The sequence below is a fragment of the Sorghum bicolor genome, chromosome 6 (assembly GCF_000003195.3).
Source record: "Sorghum bicolor cultivar BTx623 chromosome 6, Sorghum_bicolor_NCBIv3, whole genome shotgun sequence".
Taxonomy (NCBI): Eukaryota; Viridiplantae; Streptophyta; class Magnoliopsida; order Poales; family Poaceae; genus Sorghum; species Sorghum bicolor.
Window position 1 is genome coordinate 60998316 of NC_012875.2, and position 27869 is coordinate 61026184.

The 27869-nt window shown below is 42.1% G+C and overlaps 4 protein-coding genes across 6 annotated transcripts; 3 read left to right on the forward strand and 1 right to left on the reverse strand.

The window, feature by feature from the left end:
- On the forward strand, window positions 248-4219 carry LOC8076520 (receptor homology region, transmembrane domain- and RING domain-containing protein 1). 3 transcript variants are annotated; one of them, XM_021462584.1, is made up of 5 exons: window positions 248-482; window positions 1154-1422; window positions 1758-1964; window positions 2329-2733; window positions 3202-4219. In XM_021462584.1, the coding sequence occupies exons 2-5, from the start codon at window positions 1296-1298 to the stop codon at window positions 3948-3950; spliced, it is 1488 nt and encodes a 495-aa protein (XP_021318259.1). In that variant the 5' UTR covers window positions 248-482; window positions 1154-1295; the 3' UTR covers window positions 3951-4219. The 3 variants fall into 3 exon arrangements, with proteins under 3 accessions (XP_021318259.1, XP_002447380.1, XP_021318260.1); XM_002447335.2 differs by having other exon boundaries at window positions 250-482; window positions 1758-1982; XM_021462585.1 differs by lacking the exons at window positions 248-482; window positions 1154-1422 and having other exon boundaries at window positions 1849-1982; window positions 2313-2733.
- Window positions 7969-19487, forward strand: LOC8076521 (transportin-1). The gene is made up of 29 exons (XM_002447336.2): window positions 7969-8145; window positions 9394-9681; window positions 9782-9871; window positions 10091-10168; window positions 10238-10318; window positions 10562-10612; window positions 10812-10897; window positions 11197-11263; window positions 11348-11404; window positions 11500-11529; window positions 12316-12375; window positions 12486-12599; window positions 13043-13156; window positions 13631-13729; window positions 13931-14056; window positions 14174-14248; window positions 14360-14431; window positions 14574-14684; window positions 14905-14988; window positions 15619-15726; window positions 17356-17457; window positions 17540-17602; window positions 17680-17754; window positions 18004-18075; window positions 18161-18285; window positions 18412-18463; window positions 18544-18612; window positions 18706-18765; window positions 18857-19487. The coding sequence occupies exons 1-29, from the start codon at window positions 7969-7971 to the stop codon at window positions 18938-18940; spliced, it is 2670 nt and encodes an 889-aa protein (XP_002447381.1). The 3' UTR covers window positions 18941-19487.
- Window positions 19981-20768, forward strand: LOC110436277 (30S ribosomal protein S17, chloroplastic). Its single transcript, XM_021462891.1, has one exon. The coding sequence runs from the start codon at window positions 20054-20056 to the stop codon at window positions 20498-20500; it is 447 nt and encodes a 148-aa protein (XP_021318566.1). The 5' UTR covers window positions 19981-20053; the 3' UTR covers window positions 20501-20768.
- Window positions 22848-27467, reverse strand: LOC8076522 (probable inactive histone-lysine N-methyltransferase SUVR2). The gene is made up of 8 exons (XM_002448788.2): window positions 27113-27467; window positions 26436-26985; window positions 25058-26178; window positions 24647-24906; window positions 24457-24523; window positions 24310-24360; window positions 23567-23660; window positions 22848-23452 (listed from the first exon to the last, which is right to left on the reverse strand). The coding sequence occupies exons 1-8, from the start codon at window positions 27305-27307 to the stop codon at window positions 23424-23426; spliced, it is 2367 nt and encodes a 788-aa protein (XP_002448833.1). The 5' UTR covers window positions 27308-27467; the 3' UTR covers window positions 22848-23423.

Consider the following 27869-nt stretch of genomic DNA (forward strand, 5'->3'; position numbering starts at 1 on the left):
ATGTTAACAAGTGGTAAAAAGAAAAAAAAAAGAGGAACATCTGGATGATAGCACTAGTAGATCTGTTGATGATTTTTTTTTTTGACAACCTGTAGATGGATGTTAACACGGTTATTACTTATTACACACACTTCATCAACTGAACCTAAGAGCATATCCGGACGGACACCTGCAACTGCAACCATGGGGAACATGCTCAAATTTTTTTTTTTGGGTGATGACAATGCAGCTCAACAGAACGGAACGGATATCCATATCCATCCTCCCCCTCGCCAAGCCAACTCTCTCCTCAGTCCTCCCCCTGGTTTGCCTGCCCTGTCTTGCCCAGTTGCCCAGTTGCCCCTGTCGGAATCAGTCCAGGTTCAGGTCGGCAGTGGGCAGTGGTTCAGGTCGAGGCCTCGACGACGAATCGCGCTGCGTCCCCTCCTCCCCGCCTGCTTCATCATGGAAGCCGACGTCCCCATTGCCGCTGCTACCCCCAGGTCCGCATCCGCACCAATCCCCTTTCCCGAGCTCCCTTTGTTTTTCTCCTCTTCGCCGTCACCTGCCTGCTCAAAACCTGTCAAAGATCCCTTCTTTCCTTGCAACTACTACTAGTTGTTCTCCCTTTAGTAGGAGTATACCGTCTAGGTGCTCTCCCTTCAGTGCTCGATTGATCGAGAACGAACAAGGTAGGATGATCCTGCCATGATTGGGCACCGCCGCCCTAGCGAGGCGCGATCCTTGTTCTGTCCTAACATTGGGACATTCTTGGCGATTAGAGATTTCTAACTCATGACCATATCATGTGAATTGCTTCTTTCGTCATAACTCAATTTCCTAGGGTCTAGGCCTCTAGGGAAGACCACTGACCGGATGTGTGCTTGTCTTGTTTCATAACCACAAGCCGGGGAAGCTTCTCTCTGGAACTTACTTTTTTAAGATTGGCTCTTTGCCATGCCAATTGTGGACATTAAAACAGAACCAATAGTTTTAGTTCCTTCTACTAAATAATAAAGGGTTCCCAATAATAAATGTTACACATCTCCAGCTTCTACTCACAATTCCTGCCAGTTTTCACATACTGTTAAGGAATAAAGTTCCAAAAGGATCACAGCAATGTTGGTTTCAGTTGCCACGAATGGTACCTGATTTGTTGCTTTGTGATCTGCAGGTACGGAGCAAGCCTAAGCCAATAGCTGCACCCGGAGACACAGATTTGGAGTATTGAGCTGGCTCTCTGTTTTGTCGGTTGTGTGCTTCTACTTCATAGAAAAGAGCTGCATTTTCTTCTTAGTGCTTTGGATGCTGGCCAGATGAAGAGTAGTAGATTTCTGTTCCTTTGTGCAATGTTCTGTCTTATGGCTCGGCTGGGAGCTGCCAATGTCGTGCTAATGGGGAATAATCTGACCCTGTCCTTCGATGACATTGAGGCGAGCTTTTGTAAGTCCTGCACTCCTTACAACCATTTAATCTTGTCAGGTCACCAGCTGCTACCATCAGATGCCACTTGATTTAAAACATTTTGTTTGCATGGCTTGCGGATGTGATCAATTTTGGTGTTATGTTTGGTTTATTATTGGCTACACTGTGTACCTGCTATTTTATGGTGATGTGTGAGTGCATCACACTGCCTACTACTGTGCTCTCGTGGCTAGTTCTCTGACTAACATTAAGCTTGGTTGTATGCTTCTGATGATTGTGTATGCTTATTCCTTTTCACTTTCATGATTTTTCTTACTGAAGGATTTAAACATGCCTTTTTGATTGTATTGCAGCTCCAGGAGTGAAAGGGTCTGGAGTCAGTGGAGTAGTTTATGCTTCTGAACCTTTGAATGCCTGCAGCCCATTAACAATCAAAACAGTCAATGGCCCTCCATCTCCCTTTGCGTTAATTATAAGAGGCGGGTGCACATTTGATGAGAAAGTAAAAAATGCACAGGATGCTGGATTCAAAGCTGCAATCGTATACGACAATAAAAATAGTGGGGTCCTGGTTTCAAGTAATTTACCTTGTTACTCGCACTTGCTCCTTATCCATTGTTTTCTTAATGCCACTTGCGTAGCTGCATGATGCCCTTTATCTATAGCACTGTGAAGTAGAATAGATGCCTTTTGCTATCACCTCTCCATGCTTACCCGTAGATAGCTATGCACTAACTAGAGACAAGATTGGTGCACAAGCAAATGCTCTTGCAAAATGAGTCGAACGTTGATATTTATGGTGACACAATGCTCTAAATACAACAAAAATTAACTGATAACTGGATTCAATTTCATTCCACTAATTTGTATTGGCAATTGATCCTGTATTACCTTCTCTGTCTAACTAGACAAAAAATGTTACAGTGGCTGGAAGCTCAAGTGGCATTCATATATATGCCGTGTTCGTTTCAAAGGCCTCGGGAGAGGTGTTGAAGAAATTCTCAGGCAATATGGATGTAGAGGTGTGGATACTACCTACTTTTGAGAACTCAGCCTGGTCGATCATGGCAATCTCATTCGTATCGCTACTTGCCATGTGTGCTGTACTGGGTACGTGTTTCTTTGTGAGAAGGCATCGAATAAGGAGGGAGCACCCTAGAATCGCAGAAGATCGAGAATTCCATGGAATGAGCAGTCAGTTAGTTAAGGCTATTCCAAGTCTTATTTTTACAAAAGTGCAAGAAGATAACTGCACATCTTCAATGTGTGCCATTTGCTTGGCAGACTACAATGTCGGAGAAAAGCTAAGAGTGCTGCCTTGCCGTCACAGTATGTTTGCTCCACTTCTAATACCCTGTTTTTTTGGCATACATGCTACTACAGTAGCATGATTGTTTAGAACTCTAACTCGTCAAATAGATCTGCTGTACTGTATCTTTCAGTGTTTGGATTTGGGTGCAAGATCTTTATGAAACCCAACAAGAACTAGACAAACCAAAACAAAATGCTAAAATGTAACAAAATTATATATGCCAAATTCATTTAGACGCCTTAATCTTACTGGTGTCTGGTGTGGGAGCGCGACACATCCGGGTTATAATCATTAGGTATAGAGAGCATTTCAGATTTCACTTATTTATTACTGAATGGAAGGCAAGTGTTTAGTTGTTTTTTGATCCTTAGGCTTAGGCATCGAGAGCAGTGCAAATTTAATTGATAAGGGGAAAGACAAGTCATTTATAAAATCAGTAATGCAATGTAAAGTAGCAAACTGATAACTTGTCTTATGCCTTGCAGAGTTTCATGCAGCTTGTGTGGACTTGTGGCTGACTTCTTGGCGAACATTCTGTCCTATATGCAAGAGAGATGCAAGGAGTGGAGCATCAGAAGTTGTTGCGACAGAGGCTACCCCCTTGCTTTCTTCTGCTGCTCGGTTACCTTCATTCCGGTCGAGTGTGGCAGCATCCCCTCCAAGGCCAATAAGCCGGCATCCTTCATCGCACTCGGTTTCTCGTGCTTACTCTGTTTCTAGTACCCCCAATTCTCCCAACCCCTTTATATCTTCTCACATAAGCTCACCTGGCATCCGTGCAAGCAGAAGCATCACAGACCTTGGAAATATATCATCTCTCCATCCTCGCATCTCACATTTGTCATCGACGCACTCCCTGGTTGGCAGCCACTTGTCTCCACCAATCAGTATAAGGTATTGGTCGTCCCATGTGGCGCATTCAGGGTATGGATCACCCAGTCCACACGTGAGTTCATCCTACATCTCCAATTCTGGGTATGGTTCTTCAAGCTACTGCTATCTGGGACTGGGAGGCTCCAGCCACAGCCAGCATGGGACATACCTAAGGCGCTGTGGAGAATCGGGGCCAAGCCTGTGTACCATGGTGCCGCAGCAGTTGCAGTGGGAGACTAATGTAGCAGCAGGTGCGTCGTCAGCAAAGTCCCTGCGGCAGTCCTCCTACCTGAGACACTGTGGCGATTCAGACGCCAGTTTGTCTGACATGACGTCAGCCCAGTCGTTGCCGAGGTGCTGAGGGGGCTCTGGATTTGTGATTTGTGCATTACACAGTGAGGAGTGTGTGACATAACATTACTACATTGGCTGTGGTGTGGAGAGAAACATGCATAGCAATAGAACATACACATAGTAGCACATAGTAGGGTTTTGTTCTCTTGTTTCTGAGATGAGATGTGTTCTTGTGCTCGCGATGCGTACATATGGCAAGTAACATGCATGAGGGAATAATATTTATTTGGTTGTCGTATGGAATGGAATGGAAGGTTGTAGGGTGAATTTAAGTTTGGTTTGTTTGATTTGGTCGGGAAAATGAGTCGACCCCTTGACTTGAGAGAGAGATGGCTGATGCCCAATGCAAGAACTCGTTTGCTGATCGATCAAGCCTGTTTTGGGCTTTTGGCAAAAGAGAGCCTGCTTTGCTTTAACCCTGTTTGCTACCAAGTCTATGGCCTTGTTTAGTTCCGAAAAGATTTCAGATTTCGGCACTGTAGCAATTTCGTTTGTTTGTGATAAATATTATTTAATTATGGACTAACTAGGATCAAAAGATTCGTCTCGCGATTTTCAGCTAAACTGTGTAATTAGTTTTTGCTTTCGTTTATATTTAATGCTTCATACATGTGTCACAAGATTCGATGTGACGGGGAATCTTGAAAACTTTTTGCTTTTCGGGGTCAACTAAACAAGGCGATACTATAGGGTGGTAGAGACAGAGAGGTTCTCCTTTTTGGTCCATCTTGTCTCTTTTGGCTTTTTTTTTCTCTCATCTCGTGCACCGCCACCGCAGCAGCAGTGGAAAATTAAAGGTGAAAAAGGTGAGGAGGAGGCATCGCCGCACAGGCACAGGCACAGGCCCATGCGTGTGCTCTCATTTTCATTTCTCATCATCCCAATCCCAACTCGGCCTTTCTATGTGTACCATGCTATGCGCGCCGGCCAAAGGAATCAAGGCGTGCTTGTTTCTTTCCAAACATGCCACTATCACTATGCCAGGATTCATCAAGTTCATTCATAATACTACCACCACTCTACAGTGGAGTATCCGGCAGCTCAAAGAACCACTCTGATGTCTTCGCCATCAAATGAAGTTGTTCATCATTCTTATCTGTATGTCACAAAGAACATCAGTTAATTCAGTGTCACAGAACATCAGCAACCGAGTACTCCCTCCGTACCTTACTTATCAGAACATTCATTATTAGCAGCATCAAATCAAATCAAATCAAATCATGGCGTGTCAATGCCTGGGATTTGCAGCATGCCGAAAAGAGAGCCTGTCCTGTTCAGTCTGCATGTCTGTAATTAACATTAACCATACCCATCTCATCCCTTAAGACAGACATACAGTACAGGCTCTTTTCAGACTTTTGGCCCCCAGAACCAAGGAGTCAGAACCAAGCACCATCGGACAAGAACCAGGGAATCAGGGATCCAAGTCACAGTCACCACCAATTTCTACTATTTTTTCAGTGATCTCACCTCATCCTCGCGGACGGGATGAACCATGATGGGTTGCGGCCTTAGTTAGTTTGCGAAAATTTTTAGTTTGACTACTCTAGCACTTTTATTTGTATTTGGTAATTATTATTTAACCATAAATTAACTAGGCTTAAAAGACTTGTTTCGCAAATTACAACTAAACTGTACAATTAGTTATTTTATCTATATTTAGTACTTTATGTATGTACCACAAGATTCGATATGATAGAGAATTTTAAAAAAAAAATTAAAACTGAACAAGGTTGCATTGGGTTCAGCAAGGGGTGTTTGGTTGAGGGTGGTAAAATTTAAGAGACACTGTAGCATTTTCATTTTATTTGAACTAATTAGACTCAAAAGATTCGTCTCGCAAATTATCCCCTAGATGTTATTTTAGTTTTGCAAATAGTATATATTTAATACTTCATGCATGTGTCCAAACATTCGATGTAATGATGACAAAAAAAAAACTTGCAACCACAGGCCCTATAGAGAATTGAGGATATGTTGTTGTTGTGTCACTTCTCGGTCGCCTCCATCACTTTCTATTGGGCAGTCCCAATGGTGGGCATCTAATGGTCTAAGTGCTATGCTTATATAATTGCAGATGTAGGTGATATGGGTGTCATGATACGAGTATCCCATAGTCTTAACTTTGTAGGAGGAACCATATGCAAATCCCAAATATCTAAATGGAAGACCTGACCATGTCCATCCTCAACCATGTGCTATTGAGCCATGTGAAGACATGGAGGCTAAGCATATGTGAACCTAAGATTTTTCCTTACACCATGAGTTAAATATTTGGTCTCAAATAGCCAAATTCGTCCTAAAGAAGCCGGACTGTGACAATCCTTGGCCACTCAAAGTTGTATCTATATGTGATTTTGTTGCGGCATAGGTAGAAAGGAGGAGAGGAGGGGAGGATATACAATATAGAAGGAGGGATGATGAAGGTGCACAACTTGTCGTTGCCTAGTGGTAAGAATGGCCTAGACGAATTGAAGGTGGTTCCTTTAGTTGGGTCTAAACCTCCCCTTACCCTGATTCATTTGAAGCTCTATTATTGTCGTAGGTTGTCGCGCGGTCGACAAATAATGGTTGTATTATGAGGGCGGGGGCACTGAAATGTTTAGCCATGGAGGATGAAATAATAATGATAACATTAGATGTGATGGTAGTAATGACACTTGAGAGTAAGAGTTGGTGGTGGTGAAGAGAGGAGAATATAAGATGTTGGATACTAGAAGAGTAGAAGAGACACAGGGAAGGAAATTAACGTTGTTATCTTTTATCCTATACCATACCTATTTAACTTGATGAGTAATAAATACACTTATCACCATCATAAAAGATTAATGACGAGTGTTTATTTTCGAAAAAATTTATACAACGTGCTTGAGTCTCAACCACAAGCGAAAAGCATAGCAACACATGTCAACGTATGGTTGGACTGTGTGCGTCTTCTTCCTCCTCTCGTTCATCTCCCTAGCTCGTCGTGTTCTTCTTCTTCTTCTTCTTCCCAATGATCAGAGTCAGGAAATTTGGGAGGGGTGGAGAGGTCTTCTAGGTGGTTCTCCATACCCAACGATCTTAGAAAGGAGAGAGGCCGACAGTGAAGGTGGTTTGATGGGTGATGAGCAAGGTGACGGAGGCACCACCCAAAGTGGGTAGTGTTTGGATATTTGGTGGGCACGGCAGGTGGCGGTGACAACTAACTACAAAATAGTAGGGAAGAATGGTGCTTTGACGACGATAGTGGGACGTGGGGTGGTGAAGTCATTGGCAGAAAGGGTGGTGACTAAAGTGGCGACGATGGAGCAACATAATATGAAAGGAAAGAGAATGAAGAATATGAGGCTATGACGCAATGATAGTAGGGCCTTGTTTACTTCCGAAAAGTGAAAATTTTTCGGAACTGTAGCACTTTCGTTTGTTTGTGATAAATATTATCCAATCATAGACTAACTAGAATCAAAAGATCCGTCTCGTGATTTACAGCTAAACAGTGTAATTAGTTTTTGTTTTCATCTATATTTAATGTTTCATGCATGTGCCACAAAATTCGATGTGACAGGGAATCTTGAAAACTTTTTGGTTTTTATGATGAGAGTTGAGACGAAGCTTGAGAAAAACGAAGAGCGTGGATTGTAAAGTCATACGTCACTCCTTTCCTAACACTTTAGGAATAAGACCCCGTAACCTGATTTATATAATTTTTTTTAACAAATATTTAAACTATATTCATCAATTTTTGTAATGTATATAATACCAAACAAGAAGGGAAAAAAATCTAAGTGCGACGAACACGAGAGGAAGTTGAACTAGTTGCTGAGCCGAAGAAGCAAAAATCCTATCAATATAGCCACAGAACGACATTATTGTCTTGCGCGTCCACCCCTGCGCTTTTCAGTAGCTTGGGTTTGGATTCGGACTTCCTGAGCTCCGCCGATTCCTTCCTCCTTCACCTCCTGTCCTCCCCCAGCCGCCGCCGCCGCCGCTGCCTCATCTCATCCCCATCGCCCACCCCCCGCTCCGTCCCCCGGGGATCGTCGATGGCGGCGCCGGCGATATGGCAGCCGCAGGAGCAGGGGCTCCACGAGATCTGCACCCTCCTGGAGGCGCACATCTCCCCCAACTCCGACCAGGCCCGCATCTGGCAGCAGCTGCAGCAGTACAGCCAGTTCCCCGACTTCAACAACTACCTAGTCTTCATCCTGGCCCGCGGAGAGGTGAGCCTTCCTTTCCTCCTAGTGTCACCTTCACCTCAATCGCTCGCTGGCTTATTCCGATCGCCACGCCGTCAGCAAAGCCTAGGGTTTTCTCCGATGCTACTAGAGATTTGAAGCTTGTTGTTTGACTCCATAGACTCCTAGCCCTAGGTCGCCACTGGAGTTTAGCGCTTGGATCGCACGTTCTAACCTCTAATCCAAATCGATATTGATATCCTGGTGTTTTAGTGGAAATGATAACGTACGTTGTGTGTATGTGTACACAAAGGCGGAAAACATGCGCTGGCAATCAAGCTAAAATTTCAGTGCCAACGTAAGGCTACCTATATATGTAGCATTTCAGTTTCATTCGGTGGTAATTTGAATTGTCGTGTTGTGGCGTCGGAGGTTCAAGTAGGGCTTAGCCTACGTGGATATGTGCCGATGCACAGTAAGAGATGAGAGCTTGTTTCCATGTTAATCTTTTATGTCTGTCCTACATGCCGCTGCATCATCGCTTATTGTGGTAATGATTTCTCAAATTGCCCAGAATATTTAAACTGCAAATCATGTGACATTTTTAAAATCCTCGAGCAGTCATGTGTGCATGCCAAAATCTTGCTCAGATGGCTAGTTATTTGGCCTACTTGAGTTCTAGTAGTGTTTGAGTGTCGATCGGTGATGCTCCCATGGAGATCTAAGTAACCACTGGAGGTGAGTGGCCGCTTGCTCCCACTATCTAAAACATTTTCCTTGTAACTTACTTAGAGATACAGATGACAGGAAATATCTATACTTTTATGCTTTGAGGGGTTGGAGGGAGACCACAGCAGAAACCATATGGTTGCGTTGGCGTGATCTAAACTCTGGAATGATGACGAAAAAAAAACACATTCAAAGTGACTGCTACTTACTTTAACTTTCTGCCCACGGTTTGTATTTTGTTTATTACCGAATTTAGTTTCACGTGTGATCGGCAAAAATAAGAAACAGTGATAAACAATGAATTGAATCAATGAGGGTGTCAATTAATCATGGAGTTAATGTGGGATGAAAATTGTGGATTGTGTGCTTCCCTTGTGTTCTTTTCCACACTTATTCGTTCTAAAACCTTTTCGACATTGGGATGTCTTTTACAGGTAGACATGCATGTAGATGTAGTTCATAAATTATCAAACTTGTTATGGAGCAAAATTCTCTTTTGATGACTATGCTTGTAGGTCCAGATATTTTTTCTTCGGCATATCTGACATCTGGTGTTTGTACCAGGGGAAATCTATTGAAGTTAGACAGGCAGCTGGTCTACTACTGAAAAACAATTTGCGAACGACTTTCAGTTCCATGCCACCTCCGTTCCAGCATTATGTTAAGTCTGAGCTGTTACCATGTATAGGGGCAACCAATAGGGCAATTAGATCCACAGTTGGAACAGTGATCAGTGTACTTTTCCAAATTGTACGAGTTGCTGGATGGATCGAGTTATTTCAGGCACTCCATAAGTGTTTGGATAGTAATGACCTGGATCACATGGAAGGTGCCATGGATGCGATATACAAGGTAATGTGCACTCCTGTCATACTAGGGGTTCCATGCATTAAACCAGCATGATGTAGTGTATCTTACAATTTGCGTTCTCAAAATCTCTTTCTGATGACAGATCTGTGAGGATGTCCCTGAAGAGCTCGATGTTGATGTTCCTGGTTTGTCTGAACGACCGATCAATGTGTTTATGCCGAGAATACTGCAGGTCTATATCCAACATCCAGAAATAGCCAATTACATACCTACGCGATTGACACTTTGACATCCTCTCTGTAAATGGTCATATTTATGTCTTCATACACCAATTGCCTATAATTCAGCTATGCATGCATTTGTGGTAGCATGTAGATGCTTGAACAGTCTGATTTAACATATTTATGGGGTTTCATTCTGATACATGCTGATTTTCTTTTTCTTCCTTCAGTTTTTCCAGTCACCACATCCAACTTTGAGAAAACTATCGTTGGGTTGCGTAAATCAGTACATAGTAGTGATGCCATCGGTAAGAGTCCTAACCCCATCTTCAGCTTATCTTTCTCAACGCTCTTGACTCACTGTTAGATTTTCACAGGCACTCTACATGTCTATGGATCAGTACATTCAGGGATTATTCAACCTTGCAAAGGATGCTTCAGCAGATGTTCGGAAACTGGTATTCACCATAGATAATTACTTATCGTACTAACTTATTTGTTATAATGAAATTGCACATTGTGGTGTGCTACTTATTTGCAAGAGAATAAGATTCAAATGCATACAAATGTAATTATTTCATAATTAAAGCAGGATTTATTTATTTTCTAGGCTTATAGCTGATTTGTCAGCAAGCAAAATGCCAGTAATGATTGTTCAATGGAACATATCAACTTGCTAATTTTCCTTGTTTATTTGATAGGTTTGTTCAGCCTGGGTTCAGCTCATTGAAGTTCGCCCATCAATTCTGGAGGTGTGTTATGTTTGCTGTCTATTAGACTTTTTTCCTGCTCTCACCTAATATGTATTAGTGATGCAATGTAACTATGCTCCAAACTTCTCCATTTTCCTATTTTCCCACAATTTTTCTGATGATGTACACAATTTTTGCCTTGACTCGAATTAGTTTGCCTTTGACATACTGGATCTGACATTGGATATTGAAACTGCAGCCACATCTTAAAAATGTTACTGAATTGATCCTGCAAGCTAATAAAGATTCAGATGATGAAGTCGCCCTGGAAGCTTGCGAGTTCTGGTATGTTTTCAGTGAGTGAGTGTAATGAGGGCTGCACAAAGAATGCACCAATCCTTTAAAAAAATATAGAATACCCCTAGTAATATAAATTAACTATCTGAATCTGAGTTATATTGGTAGTACTAATGGGGCACATACTGTGATGGACACTTTTACAACAATTTAATTAACTGTTGGTTCTAACTTATGAAGTTCACAAATTGTTTTTGCTCAAATCCAAAACTAAGTCTGAATAACTAACTATATTGCTAGGAATCGGAAGCCTATTATTCTCACTTTTAAACTGTTAAATATTTCAGGTCTGCATACTGTGATGTGAGTATGCCACCTGAAGGTTTACGGGAGTTCTTGCCACGCTTAATCCCGGTATATGTCTTTCTTGTACTCCAAATTAGTGCAGCTGTATCCTTGGCGCTGGATATAATTTCTTACATTCCAATTTTTTCCTAGACTTTGTTGTCGAACATGGTATATGCGGATGATGATGAGTCTCTTGATGATGCTGAGGTGTGGTAAACTTTTAATATCTTTCATGTTTGATCCAGTGGGTCATCAGTGTCAAATCTTATTCTGATAAATATTATTTATACATTTTATTTCAGGAAGATGAATCCTTTCCAGACAGGGACCAGGTTGGTTTTATTCTTTTTGAGCAATATTCATAACCAATAATGGCCTAATTTTATGAATGGCTCCATCTGTGGCCATCCATCGTAGCGGTTAGTCCTGCGTCGGCAGAATGAAGTGATCACATTATAGCTTTAGCTCATTTCAGGACTATCAGTGAGATCTAATTTTTGGGCGGGGGTGGATTGGTGCATCAGCAATGCATTGACCAAGCTGATTCTATTTCAGGATTTCTTTTTTGTTTTGCTGTATTTTACCTAATAACTGTTGGCTAGCTTTGTCACTCATGCGTGTATCACCACACCTCTCACTCACACACACATGCTGGAGGTTGAAGTAGAGGAGGTCAGAGCACGCACACACATGAACATACATGCGTGAATGAGCTGCTGAACTACTCTGGCTGCAGCTAGCCACTTCCTTCATATAGAAGCAAAGATTACTGAAGTCAAACTAAGGGCCATACTGATACTGCCCACTAATTACTGTAGCCATATTATGTACTATATGTCACTATAGCCATACACCCAACTACTGCTGTCCCATTGACAGGAAAGGGAGAGAGCAGTCACTATTCCTATGCTCCTGTGACAAAAGAAAGATGTGAGAGCAGTAGATTATCTAACAACAACAGGAAAGCTTAACCTTGCAGCCGTATACTACTGAATTGTAGACACACATTGCATATTGCAGCTTTGTCTGTAGTTAATTCTTTTGGAAGTCAGTTAACACTAGCAATATAAAGAATAATGTGAGCCTCTTCCAACATTTATGTACACAATGTGTAACAGGATTTGAAGCCCCGCTTCCATGCCTCTCGATTGCATGGATCAGAAACTGGAGATGACGATGTGAGTTTAGAATTTGTTTTTGTTAAGCCATTTGGTTTTGATGGCTTTTGCCATCCCTTTACTACCTCATCTATGTAAAGTGTTCAAAAAATTACTGGTGATTCGAACAGGATGATGATGCTGTAAATGTCTGGAACCTGCGGAAGTGTAGTGCTGCTGGGTTGGATGTTCTCTCTAATGTGTTTGGTGACAGCATCCTTCCAACTTTAATGCCATTGATTGAGGTAACTTGTACTTCTGATAGTTTAGTAGTGGTGCTTTTTGTTGAAAAAGTTTCTCAAATGGCCTGAACTCTAGCTTTTGCATGTCTCATGGAAAAGCATTGTGGGTTTATGATTTCCTTATTATAGCCCTATTGTTCAGGCTCTGTGTTTAGTTGAAAACAATGTGTAACTCCTCAATAGGCACTGAAAATTGTTATTGTTAGTACTAGTCGAATAGCATGACTTGAAAAAACCCTAAAAGCCATTCCTGAAGTTGCGTAGTCATCAAAAGTGCAAAAGTAATTCATAATGTAAAACTATTATTGCAAGGTTTCTTCAGAACATATTTCCTGATTATTTATGGTTGGATCTGTCCAAGTGTATATGCCTTTTGGCTGCCTTTGTGTTACTGTTAGTATGTGCTGCTCTTAACCTTTCATCTTTTGGTTAAATATAATCTGCAGCAAAACTTGGCCCGAACAGATGATGATTCTTGGAAGGAGAGGGAAACTGCTGTTTTGTGTCTAGGCGCTATAGCAGAGGGGTGCATTAGTGGTCTATACCCGCACCTTCCTCAGGTAATTTTAATGAGTAATGGATAATTGTGGCTATGTTCATATGCGCTGCAAGAATAGTAGTCAAATATATTTTCTTTTCTATAAATGATTAAATATCTCATTGTGGTAGATGAGTATGTGCTAAATCTTCTTTATACCACCATAAATGCTAGTATTACATTTTTTATATGCAGCTCTATAGACTTAATGCTTGATTATGGTACGAATCCTCGAGAACATAGCTATAAGATTGCTACAATATGTGGCGATTTTAAAATGCCTATTGCAGGAGCATTCTATTGTTGCAATCATAGTATTTACCAGATAAATCAAAACTCAATATTCGTTATTATTATCACTCAACTATTTTTATTAGATTTGTTGTCCTCTCTGCAATTGTGGGTTATTGTGATTTTTCTTATTCTCTATACTGTACCACAATGCATCTTGCTGTATATGTTGTACGTTTTATAAGATATCTTCATTGAAATGCAGATTGTTGCCTTCCTAATCCCCCTTCTTGATGATAAATTTCCTCTTATACGGAGTATTACATGCTGGACGCTCTCTCGATACAGCAAATTCATTGTTCAGGTAACATAGCACATTTGTTCCCTGATATTATTCTTATTCCTTCCATTCTAGGGTTTCAGCGGAAGCTCATTACGTTCAAATCATGTTTTAGGAATGTTGAGTTGACATTTATGCATCATCTTTGGAGAAGTGTCACTTTTGCATTTTTAAATTTGTACATTATGGTTCTTAGAGAACTGTATATTCTTGTCTCCGATGCAGAGCCTTGATCATCCAAATGGACGTGAACAATTTGATAAGATTCTCATGGGATTGCTCAGAAGGATATTGGATACTAACAAAAGAGTGCAAGAGGCTGCTTGTTCGGCGTTTGCTACTCTTGAAGAGGTTATTGACATATTTTAGTATCCTTTCCTGTTTTTAGGGAATTGCGTAAGAATTATTATTATGCATGCAAGTAACTTTGCAGATCCTCATCTGTACATATTGGTTCTCTGTTTTCAGGAAGCTTCCGAAGAATTAGTACCCCACCTGGAAGTAATTTTGCAGCACCTCATGTGTGCCTATGGAAAATACCAGGTTCTTCGAAATATAAATAATCTTATTTTGTCCTTGCACTGATTGTTGTCAAGCACTTCTATGTCAGCTCTCACATTCTTATTTCTAGTTTTATGTGCTGCTTCTGAGCAGAGACGAAATCTCCGGATACTTTATGACGCCCTTGGTACCCTGGCTGATGCTGTTGGAGCAGAATTAAATCAGGTGCTAACATTTTCTCAAACCTTTCACTGGTTTCTTCTGTATATCGTGAAAAATCATTTCGGTTCTTTCAGAGTCCAGACTCCTTGATGCTTGATCCCATGTTCTCTTGTGAAGATACTAATTCTTCTAAGTTGCTGTGCAGGCGAAATATCTAGATATATTTATGCCACCTTTAATCACGAAGTGGCAGCAACTTTCCAACTCTGACAAAGATCTATTTCCACTCCTTGAATGCTTTACATCTGTTGCACAGGTACTGTGGTTTTAATATGCGGAAACCATCTATGTAGTTCTTATCTTACCTGGAAATAATCTATTGCAACGGTTTGGAGTAGAGCTGCTTTTAGTTACCTATTGTGGTTCGAAACTAGAAGAATGTGAATAATTGGAAGACTTTCTACGGTTTTGGATTTTTTTTTCCTGAGCTGTTCCTCATACAATATTGGGATTTCAATGTTATGTTGAATCTTCAGGCATTGGGACCAGGATTTGCTCAGTTTGCGGAACCAGTGTTTCAAAGGTGCATCAATCTTATCCAATCGCAACAGTTGGCAAAGGTCTGTCTACTCTTTGCCTTCTATAACATATTTGAATTTGAGTCATGTTCTCTGAATCGCTCATCTCATCCAAGTATGCTACTTTTTCATGCAAAGTGCAGCGTCACAGTTATTTGTTTTTTGTCAGACCTGATCAGTGATTTTTCCTTTTTCCTTTTTATTTCAACCACAGTTCTATTGTACAACCATACTAGCACAATGATGTACTCACTGCTAATACCAAATTTCTATAAAGAATGAGACCATCTAGTTGGTAACTAAATGATTGGTTAACATTGACTGCTCAATCTTGATTATCATGTCAGAGACATCAAATTGGAGCTGTCCAATCGTGCAAAACACACATTATTCTAGCTGTTTCACAGAATTGGTGAAACTTATATTATATAATATGTCATGGTTCATGGAAGAAATTAGATGTTCACCTTAGTGGTTACGTGGCCTGTGAGCTGTTTCTATGTATTTCGGTCACTTGTAAGCACAGAAATCGTCCTCCAACATCGTAATGTGCTTTCTGTGTACCATGGATCTTGGTCATCTGAAAAAACAATAAATATGATAAGCTACAAGGTCAAATCACATATATGACTCATACTTTCTTTTCCTTTATGATTTCCCTCCAATGTGCAGATTGATCCTACTGCAGCTGGTGCAGTGTATGATAGAGAATTCATTGTTTGTTCGTTGGACCTACTGTCAGGACTTGCAGAAGGTCTTGGTGCTGGTATTGAAAGTCTTGTAAGTTATTCTCTTTGGATATGATATCCTTTTCCCTTCCAAGTACATTTTAGACACGATCACATGAACACACCACTCACATACCCACATGGGTGCGTCAGGGGTAGGATTAAATTATTTAGTCATTGGGTTCAATCATACTATCATATTGGGGCCATGCTGTAATATGTACTTGGAGGAGGAATTCGCTATTCTTAAAGCAGAACTATAGTGGATTAATCAAAAGTCATCGGGGCCAGCTGGCTCTGATGGAAGCACGTAGCTCCGCTCCCGGGGTCTGTCCTAGCGCACATCTAAACTAGGGAGGGCTACCCAGAATGGACCCACATGCACACGCTGGGTCCTGAGGAATGGTGAGCCCTAAGATCTGAGTGCGCTCGATCCTAAACAACTGACGACACTTGGTTCTCTTTCAGTAGCATCCGTTGCTTTTGCTGTATACACATAAATCTCTTTTATTCAATTTGAATTTGAACTTGTTAATGTCAGACAATACATTGATTGTCCCAATATCTACTGTATTGTTTACAGAAGTTATCAGTTCTATTACATGGGGCTGTACCATGTGTGCTGAGTAGATTGTCAAGTTGGTAATTTTGCTGGGTAGCTGAGTTTAGGCATTTTGTCTATTTAGCATGTATCCTGGATGAATGTTAGGTGTGACTCCTTAGGTTTGAGATCTCACTTGTCACCAGGATGGTTGGATATGCTTTTCTTTTCCATCTGGAAAGAGTTAGTTCCACTTGTTATGTTGGCTTTACTGATTACTGTCATATAGCAAAGTTTGAGTTTATTAAAACTAAGTGCTGATGCTTGACCATGATGCTTTGTGCGGTAATGATATTGGATTAAAACCAGAGCACAAGTATGAGATCAATTGTTTGTGAGAGTAAATTGAGCCAAAATTATGTTTAGGGGGTTAATTATACAAAGTGGATTGTTCAAGGTTGTAAAGTGGGCTTTTTTCATCTATCTATACCTAGTATCGTATTAAAGTACGATAATTCCTCTCAATCTGTCTATCCGTCCCTTGGTCCGCCATCTCTTTTACTTTTCTAGCCTTGAGTTTGGCCTTGCAAAGCCTTTGGCACACCATCTCATGGCCTGGCTGCCCGAGCCTGTGTGCGTTGTGGCACACCTATGGGCATGTGATTCGCCTTTCACCTTTCTTAAACTCAGAGCAGGTGCACACAATAGCCACCCATTTAAGTTGAGCGCTGAACCTCCCTAGGGCCAGCATAGTATCCATGCGCAATTCTGTTCAGGTGAACAGTGCACGTGTGCTCCTGTTCACAATGGGCTCAGGGTGGGTATGTTTCTCATTTGTTGGTTAGAGATTAGATTAGATCAGATTGCATTGTTTAGTATTTCCTTAATCTAAGAGAGGTTTATTAAAGGTCAAGTCTTCCCATCTCATTAATTAAGCAAGAAATATATTGAAGTTCCTAGTTATCTCCATGCCCTTATGGTTGGTCACAGTATTGGGGTTTAGAGCCAAGTAAAGTATGGCCATGACATCTACACTTTTGTGAAGGGCAATTACTGCTTTTCCTTTGTTTGCTGATTATACTTAAAATTTTAGTACCAAATATGCAGAAGTTTTGATGTGCCATCTTTATTTTGTTGTAGGTTGCACAGAGCAGTTTGAGAGATCTACTTTTGCAATGCTGCATGGATGAAGCAGCCGATGTTCGACAAAGTGCCCTTGCCCTTCTTGGAGACCTTTCTAGGGTTGACTGCATACCACCATAGTTCATATTATCTTGAGATAATTTTCACACTACAAAAAAATTAACACTCTTTGCTGTACTAGGTTTGCCCAATACATTTGCATCCACGGCTTCAAGAATTTCTTACTGTTGCAGCAAAGCAACTGGTAAGCATATTCTGTGCGGTCTATATGTTGTTATCATAATTATCTTGATCCATTTCTCACTCATAACTTTGCTGCAGAATCCTCAGTCTGTGAAGGATGCGGTATCAGTAGCTAACAATGCCTGTTGGGCTATCGGAGAATTAGCAATCAAGGTTAGTGCCTACTTTTATACAATCTGGTTTAACTCAATGCTGAATTCTTTTGCAATCCATAAAATACCTTTTTGTTTGTTTTGATGCTGTTAAAGTTCAAACTGTTTGGCATGGGTTTCCTCTTGGTATATGTCACTTATAAAGTTGCAGTGCACCAGCCCCACCAGAGAGCTTATTTCTTTGACATATCAGTACTGATTGGTATTTATGAAGTTTCGTACACGTGTGACTGATTTTATTTGTTTCCAGATTGGCAAAGAAATTTCACCCGTGGTGATCACTGTTGTTTCTTGCTTGGTTCCCATTCTAAAATCCCCAGAGGTGAGTGATTTTTAAGGTTTCTTGCGTCACAGTTCATTTAAGAATTTAACTAAATGGCTACTTTTTTTTTCCTCCACATCCACAGGGTTTGAACAAGTCACTTATTGAAAATAGTGCGATCACTCTTGGGAGGCTTAGCTGGGTCTGTCCAGACATTGTGGCCCCTCATATGGAGCATTTCATGCAAGCATGGTGCAGTGCCTTGTGCATGTAGGTGTCCCTTTTCTTGAGTCTTTAAACACATCCAATGGGTTAGAGAAGGAAGGATGGTTTTCAGGTGTTTCCTCTATGGTTTGTTGCATGATGAATGGAACTTGTTTCTTTGGTGTGATCCAGGATCAGAGACGATTTTGAGAAAGAGGACGCTTTTCATGGACTGTGTGCAATGGTATATCCAGACCTCCTGGTTATGGCTGCATTCTTGCTATCTGGGTGATTTTCTTCTGAAATCTTATTTGGCTACACCAGGTGGCAGCAAACCCTACAGGAGCGGCTGGTTCATTAGCTTACATCTGTCAGGCCTGTGCAAGTTGGACTGTGAGTTGTGATTCCTATTAGATCGAGGAGTTTCTTTGAGGTTCACCTATAGCCCTATTGAATTCAATGCACTCTCTTTTGATTTGTGTACAGGAGATAAAAAGTGAAGGTCTTCACAATGAGGTGTGCCAGATTCTGAATGGCTACAAGCAGGTAAGCTGGCCTCTTTGCCCTCCTTTGCGTTTGCATTATGTGATGACAAGGATGATAAATTAACGGTGGTAAACTGTTTTCTTTTGTCTAGCTGCTTGGAAACGGTGGGTGGGAACAATGCATGGCCACCCTGCAACCAGATGTTGTGCAGAAATTAGCTAGATACGGAGTATGATGGCAGTCGAGAAGCAAGCTCGTGTGGCTTATTCACCTCATAGGCCATCTTTATGGCGGAGACACAGAGAGGAGCAGAAAGGGATATGAGAATGTCTGTCTGTCTGTGAGGGGTCGTCGAGAGTGTGGGCTGCTGATGCATCTTACAAATGTGGCACTTGAGAATCGATTTGGTTCGTTGGGTGGTTTGTTGGTACCCCATTGTATACTGGTCAGCTAGTTGGTGCACAGCACAGCCCCAACGGGAGTGAGTGAGGTGGACAAGACATATAGTGGTAAAAAGGCAACGGGATGGTGAGAATGTTTGTCAATCTGTATTGGTTGGTTGGGTCAGTGGACTTGGTTTTGTTTTTGTCATTCCACTGGCAAACAAACCCACCCTATTGAGAAAACAGAAAGGTTTTGTAGCGTGTTATTCTTTTTTATTTTATTTTATTTTGGTTCATTACTAGGTGTAGGATCGTTTTCGAGTCTTGTTTGACAGGAAGGGTTTGTATGAAATCAATTCATTGCCCAATAATAAAAAGATTGATGGGGTTTGTTTCTCCTGCGACTGCACTGCGTTTCTCCCATTGGTTTTTGCTAGTACTCCCTTTGTCTTGAAATAAATAAACGTATTCGTGTGGATCAAATTTTTTAAATTTGATTAGTTTTTTTTAGAAAATATTATTAATATTAATATATCTGATAATACTAATTATATATCATAAAATACTAATATTTTATTGTATATATTTGGTTAAACTTAAAAGCGATTGCTTATTTTGGGAAGGAGGGAATACATTATAAATCGATCAATGTTGCTGTTTAATTGGCAACAGCTTGAGTATGAGGTTTGCTTGTTTCTCAGTTGGCATGAACGTATGTATCGGAAATGCGCTTGAGTTTTGTTACAAAGATGCACAGACACAAAAACAATGGCAGTGAGAGCAGATGCCCTGGTGGCACTGCCACACGACGGCACGAAAACGGAATGGAGGGCCTGGACTCACTGGGCCGAATGGAAATGAAATCCCCCTCCCCCCCCCCCCCCGCAGAACCTTATCGGCTTATCACCCCCGTCGACTCGACTCCGAGCAGAGAGAGAGAGAGAGAAACAGAGAAGAAAGACAGGATGCTGCTGCCGAGCTCCCCCTTCGTGTCCGTGTCCGTGTCGCCGTCGCCGCCGCAGTTCTCCTTCTCCCAGCCTTGCTATGGCGCTCGCCCCGCGGCTCTGCGGATCGAGGCGGCCAGGCAGCTGACGGGGCGGGTGGTGACGACCAAGGCGGACAAGACGGTGGGGGTGGAGGTGGTGCGCCTGGCGCCGCACCCCAAGTACAAGCGCCGGGAGCGCATCAAGAAGAAGTACCAGGCGCACGACCCCGATAACCAGTTCAAGGTCGGCGACGTCGTCGAGCTCCGCCCCTCCCGTCCCATCTCCAAGACCAAGCACTTCCTCGCCATCCCGCTCCCACCCCGCGACACCCGCCGCAAGTCCCAGCTCCTCCCGCCGCTCCAGTCCCAGTCCCAGGCCGGCGACGACGACGACCAGGCGCCGCCGCCCTCGCCCTCCTCCGAGTGATTGATTACTGCCGCCCGCCTATGCATTGGATTGGATTGGCTAGCTAGCTTATTGTAATGCCGTCGTATCGTATCAGCTCCTCTCCTCTCAATCAAACGTCCAATGCTTTGTTTATTTGCTGCTTCCCAATTCCAGTGCTCCTCCTATTATATGATCCATGCCCAGAGATGTCAACTTAGTTTGTCTGCAAATTTTCTGTAATACAAAGGATTTCCTTTCATTTTCATTTCTTTGCAATGCCAAGATGGATATGTTCCGTTCCGCTTTATCAGTCGTCTGGCGCTTTGATGCTCGACGAACAATGAGTCGATTGTGTCAAAAGTTATGAAACCTAATGCAACCATCACTCTTGGAATTGTTTTTTTTATCAAACAGTAAAACATTTTTTTCCTAAAAAAATTGTGTATCATAATGATTAAGAAAAATAGTTTAACCGTATGAACGATACTCTTCGAATGATCGTGCTAGGTGATGTTACAAATATGACTGGATCTTTGATATTATATAGATAGTAAATAACTGAACTAATAGTACCGTAACAACCTAGAGAGCTAGGCGTCTCTGCCGTTGGCTGCACGACACTCCTCCGCTATCCAAGAAGAGCGCTCTTCTACAAAAGGATTACTACTTAATATCGCTTATAAACAACATGTCAAAAGATCTTTCAATCGTTTCAGCACAAAACCATTGGGCTCCAATGACTCTTTCCCCCTCTTTCTTTGATGCTCAACTTTCTCCTATGTCTCTTCTCCTCTATCCACGCTTCCTCTCCCCTCTCTCCATACACCTCCCTTCTCGCCTCCCCTTTACCAATTCTTCTAATTCGCCTCTTCCTCTCCCCTCTCCTCCTCACCCTCCCACTCTTGGTTGAAACGATGGATCAACTAAGTAGACAACAACATGGTCCCATTTTATGTATATTGCTTTGGATGATGACATCCTTCACTAAGCGTGGCGGATTTAAGTTGTTCGTGACGGCCAATTATGTCACTTAGTTTTTTTTGCCTCGAAGCTACATGAGTGGTCTGTTTTACGGCTCCTGCTCATAAATTGGGCTTGCTGACTGGCACCTGTAGAAGGGTTTGGTAGAGGGGCCACGGTGTCTTTGAAAGTGGCAAACATACAAAACATGTGTTTAGCAGCTAGTGGTCCTAAGTAATTCTAGAAATTGTTGCAGCAATCAAAATATCTAACAACCTATTTGGAAGACTCTAATCAACAAAAAATATGGTGGTATTTCTATTTTCTAAAAAAATAGCTGTTGCAACAGAGGTTCTGAGCATGTTAGAGAGGAAAAGGTTGAGTAGAGAAGGTTAAACCGTGTTGAGAGATCCAAACTAGCGTTTGGGAGCAAGTGGAGAAGGTCAGACGGTGGAGAGAGATTCAAACTAGAATTTGGTCGCAAGCGCCAATGAGTGTGTGTGTCAAAATGGCAACGGGTACGTACCCAATGGTACTAGCCACCCATATCCGCACCCACCAAGTCAAAACCTATTCCATCGGGTAACCCGCGAAAGCAGACGGGTAAGGAATTCATTCTATACCCGCACCCGACGGGTATTCCACACTAAAAAATATACCCGAGTTCAACAGAAATATAACAACTTTCAGCAAGTTAAATATCACAACTTTCAGGAAATTAAACATAACAACTTCCAGCAAATTAATAGCAGCACTAGTAGCACACCAGCCGCTCAATACTTCCCACGTTTAGCGGTGCCTGGTGGAAATTTCATGGGTTATATGGGCTAAATTACTTAGGCTTCTTACCCATTTTGCAGATATTTCTTACCCACGGGTACGCGGGTATGGGTACTACTATTCCACACCCGTACCCGCCATACCTGATGGGTAAAGGATTTCATCCAATAACGTACCCGCGGGTACAAAATCCATTCCATACCCACGTCCTTACCGGGTAAAAGCCGTCGGATACTCGGGTACCCGTTGCCATCTCTCTGTGTGTGTGTGTGTGGGGGGGGGGGGGGGGTTGGGGGGGAGTTATTTAGAGCAAAGAATGAATGTTCAAGTGGGTCTCCCATTGCCTTCATGCTCTTGGACACTTATATAGGCAATGATTATGTGCATGAGATCTTTTGGTGGCGTTGAATTTTTACATAACACTACCCTAACTACTAGTTAAGCCTAAAAGATTTGACCTATATACCTAGTGTGATCCCCTAACAATAGCTACCTTCCTCATTAACAATAGTCTGAAAAGTAACCCAAAATATCTAACTTACACCCCTCTATCATTAATTGAAGTAACATAAAAAGTAGCCTCTAATATTTATCTAAAATTACGCACATATGCTATTATGAAAAAGATACAAAATAACCACTTAAATTGCATCAAAACCGCCAATACAATAAATTTGAATTACCTACATTAGTCACTATAAAAATTAAAAAATACTCCAAAATGTTATTTTGGATATGCTTGATCTTTCTTTTTAAAAAAAGGAACCTGCCCCATGTAGCATATGCGAACTGCATGGGGACAGTACTCATTCATGGATGAGTTGGCGAGCTGCCCAGAAACATAACGAAACAATCAAGTAACATGACAAATCTTTCATAGATACAAGCAAAGATGCCGCTATTATCTGGGAGCCTACTACAGTCAGTCTCATTGAATTTCACGTTCCGCAGTCAAGCACAGCGAGCATGGTATGCATCAGTCTCATTGAATTTCACGTTCCGCAGTCAAGCACAGCGGGCATGGTATGCATTCCATAATGCAAGCCGGCCCCTTCAACACCAGACTGCCACTTCATCAATGCATAAGCTCAGGTCTCCTCCTGATAGCTGCATAGCATAGGTTAACAAGACATCTTAGCCACCACCCTAACAGTAACAAACTCTAAAACTGATTAGTCCGTTCGCTTTCCCAGAACATGCACTGCCGCTTTCAGCCAACGCTTCATTTCGAAGCAGCTTTGCCTAGCCTCCCTGCAAAACGCATTCAAAGGAAACTTGAGAAGAAAGCTCGCAGAATGCAGCACGGAATGAGCCTACGATCATCATCATCTCTCAAAAAGCAAGGTTTGGAGAGGGAGAACATACTCGAATGCTTTCTACCGCGGCAGTATCTGCTTCCACACAAGCATTCAAATGATTTGACAGGATGCTTATCACCATCAAAATCAATACCATAATCCTGAAACCAAGAATGTTCAGTACTAAGTGTTGTCCTGCTGAAGCCCCAGCCCCAAGTATAACATCCTAGGCTGATCCAATCAACTAAAGAGCATTGCATGAAATATGCGAAGAAGGAACAGTAGCAATTATGTAGTATTGCATGAAAAGAGCGAGAGAGACTAGCCTATTTAGTAGTTACCCAAAAAAAGGTACTAATTATGTACTACAACATTGAGCCAAAATCGTTGCCAATCTGTTTTGATGCATCCAGGTGGTATATTACAAACTAACAGATCAGCCCAAAAAAACTAAACTTCACAGCACAAGAACCCTAAGTAATTGAAGAATGGACATGATGCATGAAAATTTTAGTAGAGTTACCATTCGTAAAAACAAAATTCAGCAATGACACAGAAAATATGACCAACTAGAAGAAATTTGGCAATGGTCTGCAATAAGGATTATATATTTCACTTTTGAGGGTTAGGGGTTTAGCATTGCAACCACATGAAGCAACCCTACAGGCTACAAAACCATTGCCCACAGGATAAACATTAATTAAAGAAGCCCTGAATAAAAAAACAGCAAGCACTAAAAATATCCTTGAAGTGGCTGCAGTAATTGATTTTGATCGTCGTATTTGGTTATTACAAAACCACAAGGCTTACCCACGTGAGCTCCTCAAATGCCTCCACCTTCTTGGTTGTGAAAAATGCAAACTGTACTTACAAAAATAAATAAAGAAAAATTATCAACATGGCATTCTTTCATAGCTGACACAGACTCATCAAATTCGGAAGCTAAGAATAACTTACATGATAATAGTGATGATCTGGCGTCTCCACTTCAACAGGGATCTCAACTAAATTTGCATCGTAGCATCTAGGTAACGTATTGTTAGAACCAGAAAGAAAAATGAGGGGGGGTCAATGGCTCATATTTGCTATCATTTATCACATTTAAAGTAACATCACAATGAACAGGTTGAGAATAATCAGACAACACCTGTGGTTGATGAACCTCCCAACATTCCCACAAAATGTCGCATCCAGGCATAAAGCTTCTTCATCCTTCAGCACCCCATCAGGACCCCAACCAGCATCTAAGAGCACTGAGTACCTAGCACTGTGCATGTTTTGAGTAGTCATTTCATGTAGCTTCGTATTTGTTAGCAACTCCCCAACATATTCACAGACAAAAGCTCCTTTTGGAAGTTCATCAAGTGTGCGTAGCCCCCACCCCTTCCCTTCCCGTGTTGAAAACACCTTGGTAAAAAGAACAAGAAAGTTATGGCAATTCAACTAACCAGCACAAGTATAACATGGGGCTGCACTGCACAAGACAATAAAGCGCACATGCCACCCCATTCCAAAAAAAGGGGGAAAACAAAAAATAAAAGACAGCATCAGATATTACCTGCAGATTGCATGTTATACCACGTTGAACTACACGGTTACCACATTCCATGTTACAACCACATTTACTCCAGCATTCCTTGATAAATTTCCTAACAATATGGCCCCTGCAAAGCTCTGGTGAAGGCTCGTTCCTGATCCTCTCAAGTGGGCAAGATTTACAGAAGAACATATTATGTTTTTCTGGAAATCGGTTCATAGAGACACACTTATCAAGAAACTCTGTCCTAACCAATCCATCTGGTGTATATGCAAATTCACCACCAGTTTTTCTTGCACAGGCACATGGTTCAGGGGCATACAAGCAGTTGCCAAAGCAATCAGAACAACAATCCTTGTCACCAATTGTTTCAACAGAGTTAACATAGGACTCTTGGGAAACAAGATTTCTTGGTATATAATAAAAGGAAGGTAAACAATTCTCACTACCAAATTCGTTTACCGCTGATATACTTGATCTTTCTTGTCCCTTTGATATGTCAGATAAATCATGGGTAGACCCATTGGGAGATAGTGCCAAATGGGCCTGCTGATCAGTAGTTGAATTTGGTGGGCCATTCTCTGAAGCTTCCATAATCAATGATTCTTCTACAGCTTTGCATTTCCCGCTTCTGCTGTTCATGCAATCAATTGGTTTCAAGGATGGGGCAGTACTCGTTGTTGGCTTATTCTGTGAGCTTCCAACATTGCCAGAAGCATCTGATTGTTTATTATGTTCTGCAGTATGATCACTGCCTAGTTGTGCGACACACTGGCATATCTGCTTGATGAGGCCAGCTATGGAAAAATCAGGTGGGAGACTCTTGTGTGAGCGAAGACATTTTTCCTCAACCATCTTGAAAACTGCTGCTAAATCAGGCATGTGGAATTTTGATGGGTCTATGCTGCATTTGATTGACATCTCAACCTCACCCATAGCGGATGAAGCTACAATAGTGTGTAAACAAGGTGCTTCCTGAGTTTTTCCAGCTGCAGATCCTGTCCCAGAATTGTGCATCACAGTTGCATAGTCCAACCCATTTCCCAGACTTTGAGGTTGCTTCATCATGCTATTTATAGGTTCAACAAAGGAAGTAGACGCCGCACTTCTTCTATAATGCTGGGCTGTCCTGCCATTAGCACCTACACAAGGTTCAGCAGAGTCCAATCAGAACAAAGGCGTTGGGCGCAGAAACCAAACAGCAAGAAAACACTAATTCCACAATCAGACTGATTGACAAAAAAAAAGAAAAAGAAGAAGAAGAAGAAGTGATCTTGCAACACAATAAGACAGTATAACAAACACTGGAGTTTTATGGCCTACAATATAAGAAATGTGAAAAACCTCCACAGCACAAAAACTTGAGCAATAACAGATTAGGATGATGTACGGAACCAACCTGAAATCTGTAATGGAGCATGAACAGGTGGAGTATCTGAGGTGCTGGCATTGAGCAGATGGGAAGTAATGCAGCCAGGTTGGGCATTCTGACAGCTGGATGCAGGGGCAGTGCATTGTAGATCATCAGTATCAGGTTCAGGTTTAGGCTCCCTCAAGAAGACGGCATGTTGGAAATCTTCATCCATCATCTGTATTGCCCTCTTTTGTGCAGCATTCCCCAGTGAAGGCACGCCATCTGCGGTGGGCCGATGATATCGGGTTGAGGCCCCGATCTGTGGATGGTTCAGCTCAGACGAAACACCTATAGGTCCATCTAGCGCTTGCGCCGCGGAGGCGTGAGACCTGGGATCAATAGAGCGACCTGCTGTGACACTAGTAGCGCTGATCCTGGGCCTCTTGATGCGAAGGGCCTCGGTCCCACTATCCAAGTCGCAAGGACCGCCGTGGATGGCACGGGAAGTAGAAGGCCGGGGCCGGCAGTCCTCCCCCTCCGGAGGAAGCCGAACCCCTCTTGTAGTGTTGCTGTAATGCTCCTGGTCCCCATCATCCTGAACCCCAGCCGCAAGTGACGCGATGGAATCGCCATAATAATTAGTAAGAAATTAAACCCCAAAAAAAAAAGTCTTCTCCATTCCATTTGGATTTGGGAATGAAGAGTGGACGAAGGAGGAATACCTGGGGGCGGTCGCGGGCTTCGAGGATGGCGTTGGCGAGGGCGCGGTAGCCATCGTCCTCGATGAGCTCCCAGGAGTTGTCGAAGAGGTGGAGGAGGTTCTTGAGGACGGGGATGACCTCCTTCTTGGAGCAGCCCAGAGGCTTCATGGCGTCGAAGGCGCGGCGTGCCCGCTCCCTCCGACTCTGGGAATCCATCCGAGCCCTACCGAGAAACCCTACTCTGGTGGGGTAGGGTTTGAGGTGCTCAGTCCTGCAGCAGCCTGCCGGTGCCGCCGGGGGCGGGGGCGGGTGCCGGCGCCGCGGAAACAGAAGAGTGTCACTCGAATCAGGAAGGGAATGATGAAATCTCCAACTCAAATAGGCTAGTTCGGTGTTCTTCACCAAAAGGGCGTGGGTTCAAATTCCACTCTCAACATATTTATTTTATTTGCTATATACACACACAGTGCGTTCTGAATTTTAAAGTTTATATTGCTACACAGTGTCTTCTGAATTTTTAGGGTTTTTTTTTCCTATTTTGGTAACACCAGAGTCTTCTGCGTTTATATTTTTTTTACACAGAACAACTTCCGTTCTTCTTTTTTTTTTCTATTTTTTTGTAACAGTCTTCTGAGTTTATGGTTTTTTATTTTGGTAGCAGCCTTCTAAGTATATATATTCACAGAACAACTTCTATTTTTCAGTTTTTTCCTATTTTTGTGACACATAGATAGTATTGTGAGTTTTTTTTTTTTACTTTTCTATGTAAGAGCAACCA

Excerpts from the sequence above, each read along its gene's own strand:
- LOC110436277 (XM_021462891.1), top strand. The coding sequence starts at position 20,054 with ATGCTGCTGCCGAGCTCCCCCTTCGTGTCCGTGTCCGTGTCGCCGTCG.
- LOC8076521 (XM_002447336.2), top strand. The coding sequence starts at position 7,969 with ATGGCGGCGCCGGCGATATGGCAGCCGCAGGAGCAGGGGCTCCACGAG. Across the intron at positions 11,264-11,347 it reads TCTTGCCACGCTTAATCCCG|ACTTTGTTGTCGAACATGGT; the intron begins GTATATGTCTTT and ends ATTTTTTCCTAG. Across the intron at positions 14,057-14,173 it reads CGTTTGCTACTCTTGAAGAG|GAAGCTTCCGAAGAATTAGT; the intron begins GTTATTGACATA and ends CTCTGTTTTCAG.
- LOC8076522 (XM_002448788.2), bottom strand. The coding sequence starts at position 27,307 with ATGGATTCCCAGAGTCGGAGGGAGCGGGCACGCCGCGCCTTCGACGCC. Across the intron at positions 24,524-24,646 it reads GGGAGGTTCATCAACCACAG|ATGCTACGATGCAAATTTAG; the intron begins GTGTTGTCTGAT and ends TACGTTACCTAG. Across the intron at positions 24,361-24,456 it reads CAGATCATCACTATTATCAT|TTTGCATTTTTCACAACCAA; the intron begins GTAAGTTATTCT and ends TTGTAAGTACAG.
- LOC8076520 (XM_002447335.2), top strand. The coding sequence starts at position 1,296 with ATGAAGAGTAGTAGATTTCTGTTCCTTTGTGCAATGTTCTGTCTTATG. Across the intron at positions 1,983-2,328 it reads TAGTGGGGTCCTGGTTTCAA|TGGCTGGAAGCTCAAGTGGC; the intron begins GTAATTTACCTT and ends AAAATGTTACAG. Across the intron at positions 2,734-3,201 it reads AGTGCTGCCTTGCCGTCACA|AGTTTCATGCAGCTTGTGTG; the intron begins GTATGTTTGCTC and ends TATGCCTTGCAG.